The sequence below is a fragment of the Oncorhynchus gorbuscha genome, linkage group LG04, assembly GCF_021184085.1.
Source record: "Oncorhynchus gorbuscha isolate QuinsamMale2020 ecotype Even-year linkage group LG04, OgorEven_v1.0, whole genome shotgun sequence".
Classification (NCBI taxonomy): domain Eukaryota; kingdom Metazoa; phylum Chordata; class Actinopteri; order Salmoniformes; family Salmonidae; genus Oncorhynchus; species Oncorhynchus gorbuscha.
This window is the reverse complement of record NC_060176.1, coordinates 51,068,894-51,088,921: the sequence shown is the minus strand read 5'-3', so window position 1 is coordinate 51,088,921 and position 20,028 is coordinate 51,068,894. Positions and strand designations below refer to the sequence as shown.

The following is a 20,028-nucleotide window of genomic DNA, read 5'->3' as shown; positions in this document are numbered from 1 at the left end:
AAACATTTACTACTCAGCTATATGGAATTGTTTTAAGTAAGTCATACTTATTATGGATTGGGAGTGTTACCCATCTAATAGAAAGTTTTTTTTGTTAATGGGAGCTTCTCTCATGCAAATTCAGTTGAGTATGGTGTACCGCAGGGCAGCCGGCTAGGGCTAGTATTGTTTGTTTTTACAAATGATCTTCAACTGACCTTGAATAACTCAGATTTTCACAATTCCTGACATTTAATCCTACCACTTTATTTTAAGAAGGTGAAATGTCAGAATACTAGTAGAGACAATGATTTATTCCAGATTTTTATTTTTTTCATCACATTCCCAGTGGGTCAGAAGTTTACATACACTCAATTAGTATTTGGTAACATTGCCTTTAAATTATTGAACTTTGGCCAAACGTTTCAGGTGGCCTTCCACAAGCTTTTCACAATAAGTTGGGTGAATTTTGGCCCATTCCTCCTGACCGAACTGGTGTAACTGAGTCAGGTTTGTAGGCCTCCTTGCTCGAACACGCTTTTTCAGTTCTGCCCACAAATTTTCTATAGGATTGAGGTCAGGGCTTTGACATAAGAAACTAGCTCCCTGGTATTCAGAAAATACCCGAGCTCAGAAGCAAGCTTCCAGAAAATTGGAACGGAAATGGCACCACACCACAAGACAGTACAGTGCAGTATCGTAGAGCCCTCACTGCTGCTCGATCATTCTATTTTTCCAACTGAATTGAGGAAAATAATCCCAAATTTATTTTTGATACTGTCACAAAGCTAACTAAAAAGCAGCATTCCCCAAGAGGATGGATTTCACTTCAGCAGTAATAAATTCATGAACTTCTTTGAGGAAAAGATCATGATCATTAGAAAGCAAATGACAGATTCCTCTTTATATCTGCGTATTCCTCCAAAGCTCAGTTGTCCTGAGTCTGCACAACTCTGCCAGGACCTAGGATCAAGGGAGACACTCAAGTGTTTTAGTACTATATCTCTTGACACAATGATGAAAATAATCATGGCCTTTAAATCTTCAAGCTGCATACCGGACCCTATTCCAACTAAACTAATGAAAGAGCTTCTTCCTGTGCATGTCCCTCCTATGTTGAACAAAATAAACGTCTCTCTATCCACCGGATGTGTACCAAACTCACTAAAAGTGGCAGTAATAAAGCCTCCCTTGAAAAAGCCAAACCGTGACCCAGAAAATATAAAAAACTATCGACCTATATCGAATCTCCCATTCCTCTCAACAAATTTTGAAAAAGCTGTTGCGCAGCAACTCACTGCCTTCCTGAAGACAAACAATGTATACAAAATGCTTCAGTCTGGTTTTAGACCCCATCATAGCACTGAGACTGCACTTGTGAAGGTGGTAAATGACCTTTTAATGGCGTCAGACCGAGGCTCTGCATCTGTCCTCGTGCGCCAAGACCTTAGTGCTGCTTTTGATACCATTGATCACCACATTCTTTTGGAGAGACTGGAAACCCAAATTGGTCTACACGGACAAGTTCTAGCCTGGTTTATCTTATCTGTTTGTGTGTGTGAATGGTTTGTCCTCTGACAAATCAACTGTAAATTTCGGTGATCCTCAAGGTTACGTTTTAGGACCACTATTGTTTTCACTATATATTTTACCTCTTGGGGATGTCATTCGAAAACAATGTTAACTTTCACTGCTATGCAGATGACACACAGCTGTACATTTCAATGAAACATGGTGAAGCTCCAAAATTGCCCTCGCTGGAAGCATGTGTTTCAGACATAAGGAAGTGGATGGCTGCAAACGTTCTACTTTTAAACTCGGACAAAACAGAGATGCTTGTTCTAGGTCCCAAGAAACAAAGAGATCTTCTGCTGAATCTGACAATTAATCTTGATGGTTGTACCGTCATCTCAAATAAAACCGTGAAGGACCTCCGCGTTACTCTGGAACCTGATCTCTTTTGACTTACATATCAAGACTGTTTCAAGGAGAGTTTTTCCCATTTACATAACATTGCAAAAATCAGAAATTTTCTGTCCAAAAATGATGCAGAAAAATGTATCCATGCTTTTGTTACTTCTAGGTTAGACTACTGCAATGCTCTACTTTCCGGCTACCCGGATAAAGCAGTAAATAAACTTCAGTTAGTGCTAAATATGGCTGCTAGAATCCTGACTAGAACCAAAGAAAATGGATCATATTACTCCAGTGTTAGCCTCCTTACACTGGCTTCCTGTTAAGGCAAGGGCTGATTTCAAGTTTTACTGCTAACCTACAAAGCATTACATGGACTTGCTCCTACCCATCTTTACGATTTGGTCCTGCCGTACATACCTACACGTACGCTACGGTCACAAGACGCAGGCCTCCTAATTCTCCCTAGAATTTCCACGCAAACAGCTGGAGGCAGGGCTTTCTTCTATAGAGGTCCATTTTTATAGAATGGTCTGCCTACCCATGTGAGAGACGCAGACTCGGTCTCGACCTTTAAGTCTTTATTGAAGACTCATCTCTTCAGTAGGTCCTATGATTGAGTGTAGTCTGGCTCAGGAGTGTGAAGGTGACCGGAAAGGCACTGGAGCAACGAACCAAGCTTGCTGTCTCTGCCTGGCCGGTTCCCCTCTCTCCACTGAGATTCTCTGCCTCTAACCCTATTACAGGGGCTGAGTCACTGGCTTACTGGTGCTCTTCCATGCCATCCCTAGAAGGGGTGCGTCACTTGAATGGGTTGAGTCACTAACGTGGTCTTCCTGTCTGGGTTGGCGCCCCCCCCTTGAGTTGTGCCGTGGCGGAGATCTTTGTGGACTATACTCGGCCTTGTCTCAGGATGGTAAGTTGGTGGTTGAAGATATCCCTCTAGTGGTGTGGGGGCTTTGCTTTGACACAGTGGGTGGGGTTATATCCTGCCTGTTTGGCCCTGTCTGGGGGTATCATCGGATGGGGCCACATTGTCTCCTGACCCCTCCTGTCTCAGCCTCCAGTATTTATGCTGCAGTAGTTTGTTTCGGGGGGCTAGGGTCAGTTTGTTATATCTGGAGTATTTCTCCTGTCTTATCCGATGTCCTGTGTGAATTTAATTCTCGCTTTCTTTCGCTCTCTTGGAGGACCTGAACCCTAGGACCACGCCTCAGGACTACCTGGCATGATGACTCGTTGTCCCCAGTCCACCTGGCCATGCTGCTGCTCCAGTTTCAACTGTTCCGCCTGCGGCTATGGAACCCTAACCTGTTCACTGTTTTACTATTATTTGGACATGCTAGTCATTTATGAACATCTTGGCCATGTTCTGTTATAATCTCCACCCGCCACAGCCAGAAGTGGACTGGCCACCTCTCCATAGCCTGGTTCCTCTCTAGGTTTCTTCCTAGGTTTTGGCCTTTCTAGGGAGTTTTTCCTAGCCACCGTGCTTCTACGCCTGCTTTGCTTGCTGTTTGGGGTTTCAGGCTGGGTTTCTGTACAGCACGTTGATATATCAGCTGATGTAAGAAGTGCTATATAAATACATTTGATTTGGATTTGATTTGTGATGGCCACTCCAATACCTTGACTTTGTTGTCCTTTAGCCATTTTGTCACAACTTTGGAAGAATGCTTGGTGTCATTGTCCCTTTGGAAGACCCATTTGCGACCAAGATTTAACTTCCTGACTGATGTCTTGAGATGTTGCTTCAATATATCCATAATTTTCCTTTCTCACGATTGCATCCAATTTTGTGAAGTGCACCAGTCCAACCTGCAGCAAAGCACCACCACAACATGCTGCTGCCACCCCCATGCTTCACGGTTGGGATGGTGTTCTTCGGCTTGCAAGCCTCACACTTTTTCCTCCCAACATAACGATGGTCATTATGGCCAAACAGTTCTATTTTTGTTTCATCAGACCAGAGGACATTTCTCCAAAAAGTACGATATTGGTCCCGATGTGCAGATGCAAACCGTAGTCTGGCTTTTTCCTTCCTGAGCTGCCTTTCAGGTTATGTCGATATAGGACTCGTTTTACTGTGGATATAGATACTTTTGTACCAATTTCCTCCAGCATCTTCACAAGGTCCTTTGCTGCTGTTCTGGGATTGATTTGCATGTTTCACACCAAAGTACTTTAATCTCTAGGAGACAGAACGCATCTCCTTCCTGAGTGATATGACAGCTGCGTGGTCCCATGTTTATACTTGCGTACTATTGTTTGTACAGATGAACGTGGTACCTTCAGGCGTTTGGAAATTGCTCCCAAGGATGAACCAGACTTGTGGAGGTCTACAATATTTTTTCTGAAGTCTTGGCTGATTTCTTTTGATTTTCCCATGATGTCAAGCAAAGAGGCACTGAATTTGAAGGCAGGCCTTGAAATACATCCACAGGTACACCTCCAATTGACTCAAATGATGTCAATTAGCCTATCAGAAGCTTCTAAAGCCATTTTCTGGAATTTTCCAATCTGTTTAAAAGGCAGTCAACTTAGTGTATGTAAACTTCTGACCCACTTGAATTGTGATACAGTGAATTATAAGTGAAATAATCTGTCTGTAAACAATTGTTGGAAAATGACTTGTGTCATGCACAAAGTGGATGTAACAGACTTGCCAACACAATAGTTTAACAAGAAATTTGTGGAGTGGTTGAAAAACAAGTTTTATTGACTAACCTAAGCATATGAAAACTTCAGACTTCAACTGTATATACGCTGATGACTCAACCGTATACATGTCGGCTGCAACAGTAAAATAAATAACAGACACTTAACATAGAGCTCCAGTCAGTTTTAGAATGGGTAACTAGTAATAGGCTTGTGCTAAATATCTCAAAACCCAAAAACCTTTTTGGGACAAATCACTTGCTCAAATCAAATCAAATTTTATTTGTCACATACACATGGTTAGCAGATGTTAATGCGAGTGTAGCGAAATGCTTGTGCTTCTAGTTCCGACAATGCAGTGATTACTTGTTGGTTATCTAACTAACAATTCCAAAACTACTGTCTTATACACAGTGTAAGGGGATAAGGAATATGTACATAAGGATATATGAATGAGTGATGGTACAGAGCAGCATACAGTAGATGGTATCGAGTACAGTATATACATATGAGATGAGTGTGTAGACAAAGTAAACAAAGTGGCATAGTTAAAGTGGCTAGTGATACATGTATTACATAAGGATGCAGTCGATGATGTAGAGTACAGTATATACATAATGTAGGGTAAGTAACATTATATAAGGTAGCATTGTTTAAAGTGGCTAGTGATATATTTACATCATTTCCCATCAATTCCCATTATTAAAATGGCTGGAGTTGGGTCAGTGTCAATGACAGTGTGTTGGCAGCAGCCACTCAATGTTAGTGGTGGCTGTTTAACAGTCTGATGGCCTTGAGAAAGAAGCTGTTTTTCAGTCTCTCGGTCCCAGCTTTGATGCACCTGTACTGACCTCGCCTTCTGGATGATAGCGGGGTGAACAGGCAGTGGTTCGGGTGGTTGATGTCCTTGATGATCTTTATGGCCTTCCTGTAACAACGGGTGGTGTAGGTGTCCTGGAGGGCAGGTAGTTTGCCCCCGGTGATGCGTTGTGCAGTCCTCACTACCCTCTGGAGAGCCTTACGGTTGAGGGCGGAGCAGTTGCCGTACCAGGCGGTGATACAGCCCGCCAGGATGCTCTCGATTGTGCATCTGTAGAAGTTTGTGAGTGCTTTTGGTGACAAGCCGAATTTCTTCAGCCTCCTGAGATTGAATAGGCGCTGCTGCGCCTTCTTCACGACGCTGTCAGTGTGAGTGGACCAATTCAGTTTGTCTGTGACGTGTATGCCGAGGAACTTAACTAGCTACCCTCTCCACTACTGTTCCATCGATGTGGATAGGTTGGAGTTCCCTCTGCTGTTTCCTGAAGTCCACAATCATCTCCTTAGTTTTGTTGACGTTGAGTGTGAGGTTATTTTTCTGACACCACACTCCGAGGGCCCTCACCTCCTCCCTGTAAGCCGTCTCGTCGTTGTTGGTAATCAAGCCTACCACTGTTGTCGTCCGCAAACTTGATGATTGAGTTGGAGGCGTGCGTGGCCACGCAGTCGTGGGTGAACAGGGAGTACAGGAGAGGGCTCAGAACGCACCCTTGTGGGGCCCCCGTGTTGAGGATCAGCGGGGAGGAGATGTTGTTGCCTACCCTCACCACCTGGGGGCGGCCCGTCAGGAAGTCCAGTACCCAGTTGCACAGGGCGGGGTCGAGGCCCAGGGTCTCGAGCTTGATGACGAGCTTGGAGGGTACTATGGTGTTGAATGCCGAGCTGTAGTCGATGAACAGCATTCTCACGTAGGTATTCCTTTTGTCCAGGTGGGTTAGGGCAGTGTGCAGTGTGGTTGAGATTGCATCGTCTGTGGACCTATTTGGCCGGTAAGCAAATTGGAGTGGGTCTAGGGTGTCAGGTAGGGTGGAGGTGATATGGTCCTTGACTAGTCTCTCAAAGCACTTCATGATGACGGAAGTGAGTGCTACGGGGCGGTAGTCGTTTAGCTCAGTTACCTTAGCTTTCTTGGGAACAGGAACAATGGTGGCCCTCTTGAAGCATGTGGGAACAGCAGACTGGTATAGGGATTGATTGAATATGTCCGTAAACACACCGGCCAGCTGGTCTGCGCATGCTCTGAGGGCGCGGCTGGGGATGCAGTCTGGGCCTGCAGCCTTGCGAGGGTTAACACGTTTAAATATCTTACTCACCTCGGCTGCAGTGAAGGAGAGACCGCATGTTTTCGTTGCAGGCCGTGTCAGGGGCACTGTATTGTCCTCAAAGCGGGCAAAAAAGTTATTTAGTCTGCCTGGGAGCAAGACATCCTGGTCCGTGACTGGGCTGGGTTCCTTCTTGTAGTCCGTGATTGACTGTAGACCCTGCCACATGCCTCTTGTGTCTGAGCCATTGAATTGAGATTCCACTTTGTCTCTGTACTGACGCTTAGCTTGCTCAACGCTAAACCTCGTTTAGATCTAATATTGAAAAATGTGGCTATTGAGCAAGTTAAGGAGACTAAACTGGGTGTAACCCTAGATAGAAAGCTGTCATGGTCAAAACAGACTCAATGGTTGCTAAAATGGGAAAAGGTCTGTCCATGATGGGGCATTCCTCTGCCTTCTTGACATCTCAATTGACCAGACAGGTCCTACAGGCCCTAGTTTATCGCACCCGGAGTACTGCCCAGCTGTGTGGACATGTGCGGCAGAGAAGGACATAGGTGAATTGCAGTTGGTCCAGAACAAAGCAGCATGTATCGCACTTAGATGTACGTTGAGGGAAAGTGTCAGTAATATGCATTTCAGTCTCTCCTGGCTCAAAGAGGAGAGATTGACTGCATCACTATTGGTCTTTGTGCTACGGATTGATCTGTTGAATGTACCGAACTGTCTGTTCAAGCAGTTGGCACATAGTTCAGATACTCATCGGTACAACACAAGACATGCAACCAGAGGTCTCTTCACAGTCCCAAGGTCCAGAACAGAGGCTGGGTAACACACACTATTAAATAGAGCCATGACTACATGGAACTCTGCCACAGCAGGTAACTCAAGCTAGCAATAAAACCATTTTTTTTTAAATCAATAAAATAACACCTTACTGCACAAATGGGACTGTGAAGAGACAGAAACTTTAATATATCTTGTATTGTAATTTGCACTGTACTATGTATTAGACCTAGATATTGTGTGTATGTACTGATATGTAGGCTGTGTGTGACATTTTAAATGCATCTATTTCTGTACTGTCATGTTTCATGTGGACCCCAGGAAGAGTAGCCAATGCTTTTGCAGCAGCTAATGGGGATCCTAATAAATACCAAATATCAAGGATCATTTTGCTATTTGATTTTGAATTTTAAGACCCCATGAAATATTAAAAAATAAGTACATATATGAAACAATTATTTGATGAAAAGTTGTATTTGGCCTTACTGCTATTAGCCCATACAAACACATTGAATAACAGATTCCCTACATGGAACAGATAAGCCCCCCCCCCCCCCCCCCAAACAAAAACTAAAAACTAAAGGAAGTTTGTTTTGAAGTGTCTATCCTATATCGGAGAGATATAAGATCTGGAAACATGTCATTTGTTTTGCATTTAACCCCTTATTCACTAAACAGTCTCCATATATACAGTACTTCCATATTTTTTCAACTGATACAGGTGGACCTTCAGACGAGTCTTGTGAGGCCTGTGGGCATCCTAGAGCAAAACAACTTCAGATGAGTCTGGTGAGGCCTGTGGGCATCCTAGAGCAAAACAACTTCAGATGAGTCTGGTGAGGCCTGTGGGCATCCTAGAGCAAAACAACTTCAGATGAGTCTGGTGAGGCCTGTGGGCATCCTAGAGCAAAACAACTTCAGATGAGTCTGGTGAGGCCTGTGGGCATCCTAGAGCAAAACAACTTCAGACGAGTCTGGTGAGGCCTGTGGGCATCCTAGAGCAAAACAACTTCAGACGAGTCTGGTGAGGCCTGTGGGCATCCTAGAGCAAAACAACATCAGATGAGTCTGGTGAGGCCTGTGGGCATCCTAGAGCAAAACAACTTCAGACGAGTCTTGTGAGGCCTGTGGGCATCCTAGAGCAAAACAACTTCAGATGAGTCTGGTGAGGCCTGTGGGCATCCTAGAGCAAAACAACTTCAGACGAGTCTTGTGAGGCCTGTGGGCATCCTAGAGCAAAACAACTTCAGACGAGTCCCAAGATGCTTGTGGGGGTTGAAGAGAAAAACCATTCAGATGCTACGGACAATTTTGTGAGAAGACCGATTTTCGGGATGTCGCAGGGTCTGACAAACACCTTTCTAGCTCTGTCACCTTCCACCACAGATGTGGAAGTCTTACATAGGTGGATGTGGTGGATTGAGACGCACCCACTGCCAAAAAACATCTCTAGCTTAAAACAGACATTTTTAAATGGGGATATTTGGATTAAGCTTCCGCGGGGGGCATGGACATTGACCTTAGAGGGTTAACTAATAGGGCTGACTGTTTATGGTGTCATGTATCATAACAGATTATATTCAACCAAGTGAAAACACCAAGAAATGATTTGATCAAATGCACACAGACACACACACGTTGTGTGTTATCGTCCATGAGAGTGTATGAGAAGAACAGCAGCATTCCACAGTTAGCACAACCTCAGCACAGCAAGAGATGAAAGGAGAAGCGCATGCCAAGGATGAAAGAACGTGTCATGGAGATGAAATAAAAGGGGAAGGAAAAGAAGACGTGTGAACAAGTCCTCCACAGAGACTGGTGAGAACGATGGAACAAAGAATAAGTGTTTAATGTGTATTTTACAACTAATATATGCATACAGGAAATGCATGTAGATAAGTGTATGTGTGGGCAAAATAAAAGTTACGTGTGCAGTGTGTGTGTGCGCGCACGCAATGGGAAAGTGCTTGACCTGCTGGGAGAGGTAGCAAAGTCATCATACTCATAGGTGGGCGAGAGCTCCGAGAGCTCCGAGCGACTTCCACCGCCCTGGGAGAAGGGGATGTCTGAGGGACTGATCCCAAACTCCTTTACTCTGCACAGCACCAGGCCCAGAGCAGGAAGAGGGGAGGAGGAGCAGGAAAGACGAGAGAAGAGACGAGGGTCAGGACACAGAGCTACAGACGAGTTATTTTCCATTCACCATCACCACAGCGGCACTCCTTCAGTCTTTCACATATGTAGCCTACATCTGATCAAACTGCTGCAGGCAGATATACCCAATTCTGTCTATTGAGGCTCAGAAGTATTATCTGCCCATAGCTAAGCACAACAACGCTGCGTAGAAGAGCACAGTGAAGACCTCAAGGTCATTACTACACCTTGTGGGTGTGATCAGTTACCATAGAAACCTAAAGGGAGAGTGGTCAAAGAAGAGGTTCCTATATTCCTTTGTCCCCCAGACTAGAGTTCTCTGCAGATCGCAGCTGGAAAGCACAGGTGTACGAGACAGATTCCCACGGCCAGCTGTAACGTGTGTGCCCACCTGTTAGCGTAGCGTAGCGTGTTGAGGGTGTTCTCACAGGACGTCATACCAGGAGAGATAGTTGCTATCTGGATGGGACAAGAGGTAAGGAGAAACTCAGTGGCGGTAAGGGAGGTACAAAGATCTAGTAAGGAAGCCTGTCTTTTGCATAAAGTGTGTTTACTTTCAAAGTGAGGAGAATATACACCCTGTATACTGACCTCTACATGGTCAGTGTAGTCATAGGCCCGGGAATCTTAAAAATAGTTTATTTTAATAGAAATTATTCATAAAATCAGAGATGACTGAGCCCAATGCCAGTGAGGAGAGTGAAATCACTAATTACCAAATCCAATAACTAATGATGAACTCACCATGCATGTGCGGGAGTTCTCCCCTATGAAGGAGTCTCGGAGGACCTGGGTGAGCTTGCTGGCCCTGAACGGAGTGTGAGGTTTGTTCCGCCCCAGCGCCCTGATGCACTCCTGGTAGGGTTAAAGAGAGACATGATGAGCTACAGTCGGTCTACTGCAAGGCCTGACTGGCTGGCTGACTAACAGATATACACATACTGAGAGAGGGGGACAAGAAAAATGCAGTTGACCATTTCTATAACATTAAGTTATTTCCAACTAGGACTGCTAGTTCTGCTCGGCTGAATCAAAAAAACATGTCAGACAGCACATGATGGAGCTGTAATCGCTGATGGTACTACCAATATTACAAGTTATTTCTCGTGTATTGGCTGCTATCCTACTCAAACTACAATCAAGTGGGATGGAACAAAACGGAGATGGTGACCAAATCTAAATGGTGACCAATAAAGTTATTTCTCCCTCGCACATAGAAATAAACCCCACTTCCTTTTACAAGTTTTAACCAGGGTCATGCTGCTGTTGTTGCCAACTAGCAGGGAAGGGCTCATCAGGGCGATAGATTGAACCCAGACTGAATCCATTCATCACCACACTCCATTCTCAGCTACGCGACATGCACTCAGTGGACAGTTTATTAGGTACCCATTCACGAAAATGGTTCACGCCTACAGACAGTGAGTCAAGTGGCCATGGCTTGCTATATAAAGCTGGCAGACAGACATCGAGGTATTCAGTTACTGATCGATTGAACATTAGAAATGGGCAAAACCAGTGACCTAAACGACTTTGAACGTGGTACAATCATCAGTGCCAGGCGCGCCAGTTCCAGTAACTCAAAAACAGCCGGCCTCCTGGGCTTTTCACACACACACACACACACACACACACACACACACACACACACACACACACACACACACGTGTCTAGGGTTTACCAAGAATGGTGCAGCAAACAAAAACCTTCCAGTAAGCTGCAGTCCTATGGGAGAAAATAGCTTGTTGATAAGAGGTTGAAGGGGAATGGCAAGAATCGTGCAATCTAACAGGCAGGTCACAAACAGGCAAATAACAGCGCATTACAACAGTGGTGTGCAGAACGGTATCTCTGAACACACAACTTGTCACTCTGTGTCACGGACAGCCGATTGCAGCAGACGACAAAACCGGGTTCCACTCCTATCAGCTAAAAACAAGATCACAAACACTGGACAATTGAGGAGTGGAAAAACATTGCCTGGTCCGACAAATCCCGGTTCACGTTGAGTCATGTAAAGGTATGGGGAATGTTTTCCTGGCCCACGTTAGGTCCCTTGATACGAATTGAGTAACATTTCCATGCCCTGAAGAATTCAGGTTGTTCTGGAGGCAAAGGGGGGTCCAAGCTATAACTAGATGGGTGTACCTAATAAACTGGTCAATTTGGGCTCTCTGTCAGATTCCTCTGCAGCTCCCGCTGACCTCTCCCTTCTGACCTTTAGTGCCAGCAGGCTCTTGTTGATCTCGGCTCCCTCCAGGCGTGTCTGGCGGTCAGCGCTGGACGTGTCGGCACCCCTCTCATTCCCCGCCAGGTCGATCAGGGAGAACTTGCCGTGCATTTTCCCCTTCCTCCTTAGAATGATCTGGAACACTGCATGGCTACGGGACGAGTGGGCGTTGGCCGAAGTCTGACCTGACGTTCTGAGAGAGACAGAAATGGAGAAGTACAGAGAAAGAGGGACAGAGACAGAGTTTAAATGTAATGCACAATAACATTTTAAAGATCAATGGTTATGTCATCACTTAGGGAAACTCTGGGATGTTGCACAAATACCTGCAGCTGTTGCCCACTTCTATGAGTTTGAGGACGTCCTCTGTGCATTTGACGTCTCTCTCATGCAGCCCCACCACCTGCACCTGCTGCTTCCCATCCTCCAACACCCGGAGCTTAGCCTTACCGTTCAGCAGGTCAAACACCTATAGGACCGGACCACACCATAACCACAGACTTCTAATACACTCAGCTTGGCTTTATGCTTCAACAGGTCAAAGACCTACACAATACAAGCACAACCCCACATTTTCAGGTCAACAGACCACAACCACACACAGGTGAACAAATGACAACCATCCTCTAACACCTGTAACTACACACGTTTAACAAAACCATCAGATCAAATAACTACACAACCACAATACAGCCACAGTCTGGTCAAACGCCTATAAGACCACAACACAACCACACACGGTCAACTTAACACAAAACTAGTTTGTCACTCTGCCGACATAACCACCCACTGGATCAATACACATACCTTCCCATTACAGTCCGGGTCAAACACAAGTTGATGCTCAATAAACAACTCATTAAATCACTTGCCTTTCCACTGTAGATTTCAAAGAAAGTTGCGTACACCTGAAGTTCTAACTTCCTGTAGCAGGGTTTCTTCAACATGACAAACACATCCCGAGCTGAATGAGGACAAAGGGGAAATATAAAGAGTTTTACCATTTTAATAGGATCTGAGCAGTACACCACCAAACCTCATAATAGTCCACTAAGAATCACTTGCCTGCTAATGCGTAAATTCCTTTAGAACAATCCTGGTTCTTTCCAGAAAAATCTCCACCCATAGTCTGAAAAACAAAGACCTCAATATTCACAGTTCTGCTCATGGGTTGGAAGATTAATTTAAAAAAATGTCTAGGCCTTTAAGAAATGGAAATGCAACAACGATTGTACACACTGAACGTGGATGTCGCTGATATATGTTATTGTTAATTGAGTGCTGAAATAACTGTCACGAATCAGCAGCCGAGATGAGGAGGCTGGTGTGTGTGGTGTGTGTGTCTGGCTCACATGTGTTTTGCCACTACCAGTCTGTCCATAGGCGAAGCACGTGGCCATGCCCCTCTCAAAGATAGTCTCCACCAGGGGCCTGGCAGTAAACCTGTAAGGGAAACACACACACACACATCCAAGCATCAGTATATGTGTGTAAACACACTGTCTAGCAAAACACACACTTGAACACATTCCATCTAAAACACCCTAACAAACACACGCCATCAAAATAGTTCACACACACACACACACACACACACACACACACACACACACTGTCTGACCTGTAAACCATTTCATTGGTGGTGCTGTCATCGAAAGCGTAGTCGAAGCGGAAGGTCTGGTTCTCCAGGTAGCGTGTCAGGTCCACCTTCTGTTTGGGCTCATGGACCATCACCACATCCTTACTGGGGATGGTGATCACATCCAGGTCCCGTATGGTCAGTTCTGGAACACACACGGCCATGTTAACGAAAGGATACAAAGAAGATAGTTTCCCTGAGCGCGGGCCATAAGGAAATACCTGAAAATGACAGATTCGGACCGTCCAAAGGCTCATTGTAGGGAAACTCATGATCCGTTCCTCATCTATGATTGAAGGCTCTGTTTGATGAAGGTAGTCCTCCTTACCTTTCTTGTTGAGTGGACGTTTCCTCACACAAACACATATTCTGTGCTCTTCAATCTGACAAAATAAAAACAAATTAATCAGGCCGTTGTGGGTTATCCTCTATTTGGACAGAGAGAGCAGTGTCGTCTGTACCCACCAGGTCTGCGGTGGACAGCGGCCGGTAGTCCAGGCTGGCACGGAAGTCTCTGATCATATACAGGATCTCATAGTTCGGGACGGTGGTGTCCACCTCCTGAGACGGAAAGAGTTAAGATACTGTTCAATGTATGCGTTCATTCATTTTTCAAGTAACCACAAAAGACAATGTTTTCAACGACTAACGTGGCTATAGAGAGGTTAAATAAGTGAGCCAATTCTCTCATTTTATAAAATAAAAAAGGTATTCGAGAAGATATGGAGGGAGGGGGTCAGAGGATTCCCCTGTACCTGTGCTTTCTTCTCTCTCAGCTCCTGTTGTTGTATCCGTCGTCTCTCCCTCTTCTCCTGCAGTTTCTCCACTTCCTTCACACAGTTGGACTTCCTCCTCGCTGCCACAGAGGAACAAAAAAACACAGGCAGAAGGAACAGGAAAGGCCGTCACAAATGCTGCCTTTCACAGAACATACACACCCTCAGCCTATCTGAAAGGGATCTCTTCCTCTCGCCATCTTCTGGCGCATCCCTTAACTCTAGGGCTGTTCAGACAGTGGTGTCTGGCTGGGGGACTGGGCCTAGCTAGCACCCAGGGGGACAGCAGCTCTACACACATGGCCTCTAGCTCTCAAAGTCTGCATCTCTAAAGGGCTTTATGACAGATCCTGCAGCTCCCTGCTAACAATTCACATTACTATACTATTACACTAGTACAGGGCTCTTCTTGACTGACAAACCACTGATACAACAACAGTCAAATCACTGCTTCTTGACTGGGGAAAGCTGAGACATGAGTACATAGGGGACTTTCATTCTCGGTTCCTCAAAAGTTAAATAAATCCCCCCCTCACATTAGTTTGACTCTGAAACGCACAGAAACACCCAATATGATTATTTGAACATAGAAACCCAATTCATCACTTGAACACCCACATCGGATTAAGAAAAGAGGGCAGTATAAAATGAGGGTCAGTAATCCCTTCTGATTCCACCAGACCCAAAGATATCCGGCTGAGCACCACTGCAACCATTACTCCAGCATACAGCCCATCCGAACGCCTGCAGGCTTGTCATTCAAAGCAGAAAGCAAAGATGAATAATCTGCAGTAATCTGGGGGAGCAGGGCCAGGTCAGAGACAGGCTAGGCAGGCCGGCGGGAACGGGATTGAGAGAGCGCTACGAGATTGTCTCTGATTCCACTGGTGGTAGCAGATAACCACACAAAGGGGGAGTGGAAGGAAATGAAAAATAACAATTGTTTCTGCTAGGACCTACTGAGGGAAAACTGCAGTGTCAAAGGCTACTGTGTGTGTTCGTGTGCAGTGTATTCGGAAAGTATTCAGACCCCTTGACTTTTCCCACATTTTGTTACAGCCTTATTCTAAAATGGATTAAATAGTTTCTCCCTCATCAATCTACACACAAAAGCCCATAATGACGAAGCAAAAAGAGTGTTTTAGAACGATTTGCAAAAGTATTCAGACTCTTTGCTATGAGACTTGAAATTGAGCTCAGGTACATCCTGTTTCCATTGATCATCATTGAGATGTTTCTACAACTTGATTGGAGTCCACCTTTGGTAACTTCAATTGATTGGACATGATTTGAAAAGGCACACACCTGTCTATATAAAACGGTCCCACCCATTGACAGTGCATGTCAGAGCAAAAACCAAGCCATGAGGTCGAAGGAATTGTCCGTAGAGCTCCAAGAAAGGATTGTATCGATATCCCATAATGACAAAGTAACAACAGTTTATTTTTTTGCAAATGTATTAAAAATAAAAAGCTGAAATATCACATTTACATAAGTATTCAAACGCTTTATAAAGTATTTTGTAGAAGCACCTTTGGCAGTGATTACAGCCTCGAGTCTTCTTGGGTATGACGCTGTAAGCTTGGCACACCTGTATTTGTAGAGTTTCTCCCATTCTTCTCTGCAGATCTTCTCAAGCGCTGTCAGGTTGGATGGGGAGCATTGGTACACAGCTATTTTCTACCCTAAAGGCCTTTTTGGTGGAGTGCTGCATAGATGGTTTATTCTTCTGTAAGGTTCTCCCATCTCTACAGAGGAACTCTGGAGCTCCTTCAGAGTTAACATCAGGTTCTTGGTCACGTCCCTGACCAAGTCCCTTCTCCCCTGATTGCTCAGTTTGGCCGGGCGGCCGGCTCTAAGAGTTTTGGTGGTTCTAAATTTCTTCCATTTAAGAATGATGGGAGGCCACTGTGTTCTTGGAGACCTTTAAAATTGTGATCTTACATTTTTTTCATACCCTTCCCCAGATCTGTGCCTCGGCACAATCCTGTCTCGGGCCTCTACAGACAATTCCTTCGACCTCATGGCTTGTTTTTGCTCTGACATGCACTGTCAACGGGGGGACCTTATATAGACAGGTATGTGCCTTTCCAAATCATGTCCATTCAATTGAATTTACCACAGGTGTAATCCAATTGTAGAAAGTTGTAGAAACATCTCAAGGATGATCAATGGAAACAGGATGTACCTGAGCTCAATTGTGAGTCTCATAGCAAAGGCTCTGAATTATTTGTAATACATTTTCCCAAAATTGAACAAACTGTTTTTGATTTGTCATTATGGGGTATTGTGTGTAGATTGATGAGGAAAAATATGTATTTAATCCATTTTAGAATACGGCTGTAAAGTAACAAAATGTGGAAAAGGACAAGGTCTGCATACTTTCCCAATGCACTGTATGTACAGTACCAGTCAAACGTTTGGACACCTACTCATTCAAGGGTTTGTCTTTATTTTTTACATTGTAGAATAATAGTGAAGACATCAAAACTAGAATGCCAAGAGTGTGCAAAGCTGTCAAGGCAAAGCGTGGCTACTTTGAAGAATATCAAATATAAAATATATTTAGATTTGTTTAACACTTTTGGATACTACATGATTCCATATGTGTTATTTCATAGTTTGATGTCTTCACTTTTATTCCTCAATGTAGAAAATAGTAAATAATAAAGAAAAACCTTTGAATGAGTAGGTGTCCAAACCTTTGACTGGTACTGTACGTACAATGCCTTCAGAGAGTACACACCCCTTCGCTTTTCCCACATTTTGTTGTGTTAAAGAATGAATTTTAAATTGTTTAATTTAAATGTGTCAATGGCCTACACACAAAACCCCATAATGGCCGTGTTTAAATATTTAAAAAATATTTAAAAAATAAAAAGTCAAAAATTCATTCATTCATTAATTAAAAGCCAAAATGTCTTAAGTCATTAAGTATTCAACCCCTTTGTTATGGCAAGCCTAAATAAGCTCAGGAGTAAAAATGTGCTTAACAAGTCACAAGTTGCATGGACTCACTCTGTGTGCAATAATAGTGTTGGACATGATTTTTGAAGGACTACCGCATCGTTGTACCCCACACATACAGATAATTTTAAGGTCCCTCAGTCGAGCAGTGAATTTCAAACACAGATTCAACCAAAGGCCAGGGAGGTTTCCGATGCCTAGCAAAGGTGCACCTATTGGTAGATGAGGCCAATGGTGACTTTAAGACAACTACAGTTTAAAGGCTGTGATAGTTTTCTCCTGAGGATGGAGCAACAACATTGTAGTTATCTACAATACTAAAATCAAGTGAAAAGGAAGAATTTAAAAAATATTCAAAAAACACACCAAAAAAAAAAGTGTCAAAGAATGTAGCTTTATATCCTGAATACAACGCATTATGTTTAGTGCAAACCCAACACATCACTGATTACCGCTCTCGTTATTGGGTATGCTTATCATAGGCAAAGACTAGGGGTTTTTAGGATAAAAAGGGAATAGAGCTAAGCACAGGCAAAAGCCTAGATAAAAACCTGGTGTTCAGACTGCCTGCCAACAGACACCGGAAACAAATCCAGCCTTCAGCAGGACAGTAACCTAAAACACTAGGCCCAATATACACTGGAGTTGCTTACCAAAACGACATAGAATGTTCCTGAGTGGCCTAGTTATAGTGATTCTAACATGTATTGCCTCAAATCAAATTTTATTTGTCACATACACATGGTTAGCAGATGTTAATGCGAGGGTAGCGAAATGCTTGTGCTTCTAGTTCCGACAATGCAGTAATAACCAACAAGTAATCTAACTAACAATTCCAAAGCTACTGTCTTATACACAGTGTAAGGGGATAAAGAATATGTACATAAAGATATATGAATGAGTGATGGTACAGAGCAGCATAGGCAAGATACAGTAGATGGTATAGAGTACAGTATATACATATGAGATGAGTATGTAAACAAAGTGGCATAGTTAAAGTGGCTAGTGATACATGTATTACATAAGGATGCAGTAGATGATATAGAGTACAGTATATACGTATGCATATGAGATGAATAATGTAAGGTATGTAACATTATATTAGGTAGCATTGTTTAAAGTGGCTTGTGATATATTTTACATAATTTCCCATCAATTCCCATTATTAAAATGGCTGGAGTTGAGTCAGTGTGTTGGCAGCAGCCACTCAATATTAGTGGTGGCTGTTTAACAGTCTGATGGCCTTGAGATAGAAGCTGTTTTTCAGTCTCTCGGTCCCAGCTGCTTTGATGCACCTGTACTGACCTCTCCTTCAGGGGTGTGAATAAATTAGATATCTGTATTTAATTTTCAATACATTTGCAAACATATCTAAAAACATGTTGTTTTCTCCTTGCCATTATAGAGTACTGTGTGTCTAGAAGGATGAGAAAAAAAATATTGAATTACATTTTTAATTCAGGCTGTAACAACAAAGTGTGAAATAAATCCTTTCTGAAGGCACTGTATGTATCAGTGGAGGCTGCTGAGGGGAGGACGACTCATAATAATGGCTGGAACAAAGCAAATGGCAACAAACCATGTATGTGATACCATTCCACTCCAGCCATTACCACGAGCCCATATGTGTGTGTGTGTGTGTGTGTGTGTGTGTGTGTGTGTGTGTGTGTGTGTGTGTGTGTGTGTGTGTGTGTGTGTGTGTGTGTGTGTGTGTGTGTGTGTGTGTGTGTGAGAGAGAGAGAGATTCAGTGGAATTTAAAAGGGGACCATAGCAGTGCTATAATCAGTGTTTTCTGCTGTAAATCCAGAAAGCCTGTCTGCTGGCTGAATTACATTTATACTTTCCTATTACTGCTTTGAATATAGCGGAAGCCTTTAAGGTGAGTAATAATCACAAACTACAGGTTCTTCAGAGGCAAGCGGAAGGGTTCCACGACAACATAAACCATTGGGGTTGGGAGAGTTGATACATACAAAGCTGTCCAAACTCCTTTCTTGTCAGATGATGCATTGACGCTTCTGTGATACACATATGATCAACAAAACGTAGAAATTCAGGAACATCAAGTATTTTGGTAAAATTCTATAACATACACACACAACACATGAAATAACAAAAAAAAGTCCCAGTGCTTGTTTAAGAGGGTGAAAACGAAAGAACATTCCGTTTTTGCACAGATCAAATAACTCAAAATGTAAATCCTCCATAAATGGATGTAGGTAGTTCCTACCGTTAGCTAACTGTTGGGCTGTCTGGGCCTGGGTGGGCTGGGCTGGCTGCTGGACAGGGGGAGGGGGAGCAGGCTCTAGTTGCTGGGGCTGAGCTGGTCTGGCCCTGGTCGACACCACTGTGGAACCCAGCACAACAACAGAGGTCAGAGGTTAGAGTTATATTATACACATCAAACATGGCACCCAAGACAAATAGAATAAAAACTGTCAATGGTCACTCAGAACACCTCTGTTATCCCTGGACGGAGTGTCATTCTTGGTGGGTGCTATTGTTCGTCGGTTCTACAAAAGAAAAAAGATGGGGGTAAGATAAACACTTAGACAAAAATAATTGAAGTACATGAGGATTAAACAGTAGTCATGGCTTACGAGAGAGATTTCACAGAGCTTGCTAGAACACAAGCCTGAAGAGTTGAACACTTCTAACTCACATGAGTGCAAAATAAGGGTTATAAAAATGGACAAATACTGAGAATCAGATTACTTCTTATTACTGGAGCGTCCATTGTTCTGTTCAGTGGTTCTTCTGCCACTGAGGACACTCACTGCACAAGCAGACTTCACCCTGCGGTGGTTATACTAGCAGTCCATAACAGAAAACAAAAAAA

General features: G+C 43.7%; 1 protein-coding gene across 3 annotated transcripts in view; it reads right to left on the bottom strand.

The window, feature by feature from the left end:
* The window catches only part of LOC124034234 (kinesin-like protein KIF2A), a 35,456-nt gene that overhangs the window by 2,140 nt on the left and 13,288 nt on the right, over nt 1-20,028 (bottom strand). Inside the window, exons 4-18 of one of the 3 annotated variants that reach the window (XM_046347129.1) lie at nt 19,648-19,702; nt 19,420-19,536; nt 19,163-19,207; nt 14,201-14,301; nt 13,911-14,006; nt 13,774-13,828; nt 13,428-13,590; nt 13,159-13,249; nt 12,872-12,935; nt 12,679-12,770; nt 12,133-12,275; nt 11,795-11,999; nt 10,320-10,430; nt 9,967-10,034; nt 9,394-9,516 (exon numbers count right to left, since the gene is read on the bottom strand). In XM_046347129.1, coding sequence (XP_046203085.1) covers nt 9,394-9,516; nt 9,967-10,034; nt 10,320-10,430; nt 11,795-11,999; nt 12,133-12,275; nt 12,679-12,770; nt 12,872-12,935; nt 13,159-13,249; nt 13,428-13,590; nt 13,774-13,828; nt 13,911-14,006; nt 14,201-14,301; nt 19,163-19,207; nt 19,420-19,536; nt 19,648-19,702 — 1,529 coding nt within the window. The remainder of the gene's footprint in view (nt 1-9,393; nt 9,517-9,966; nt 10,035-10,319; nt 10,431-11,794; nt 12,000-12,132; nt 12,276-12,678; nt 12,771-12,871; nt 12,936-13,158; nt 13,250-13,427; nt 13,591-13,773; nt 13,829-13,910; nt 14,007-14,200; nt 14,302-19,162; nt 19,208-19,419; nt 19,537-19,647; nt 19,703-20,028) is intronic. The other 2 variants (XM_046347130.1, XM_046347131.1) reach the window with 2 other exon arrangements.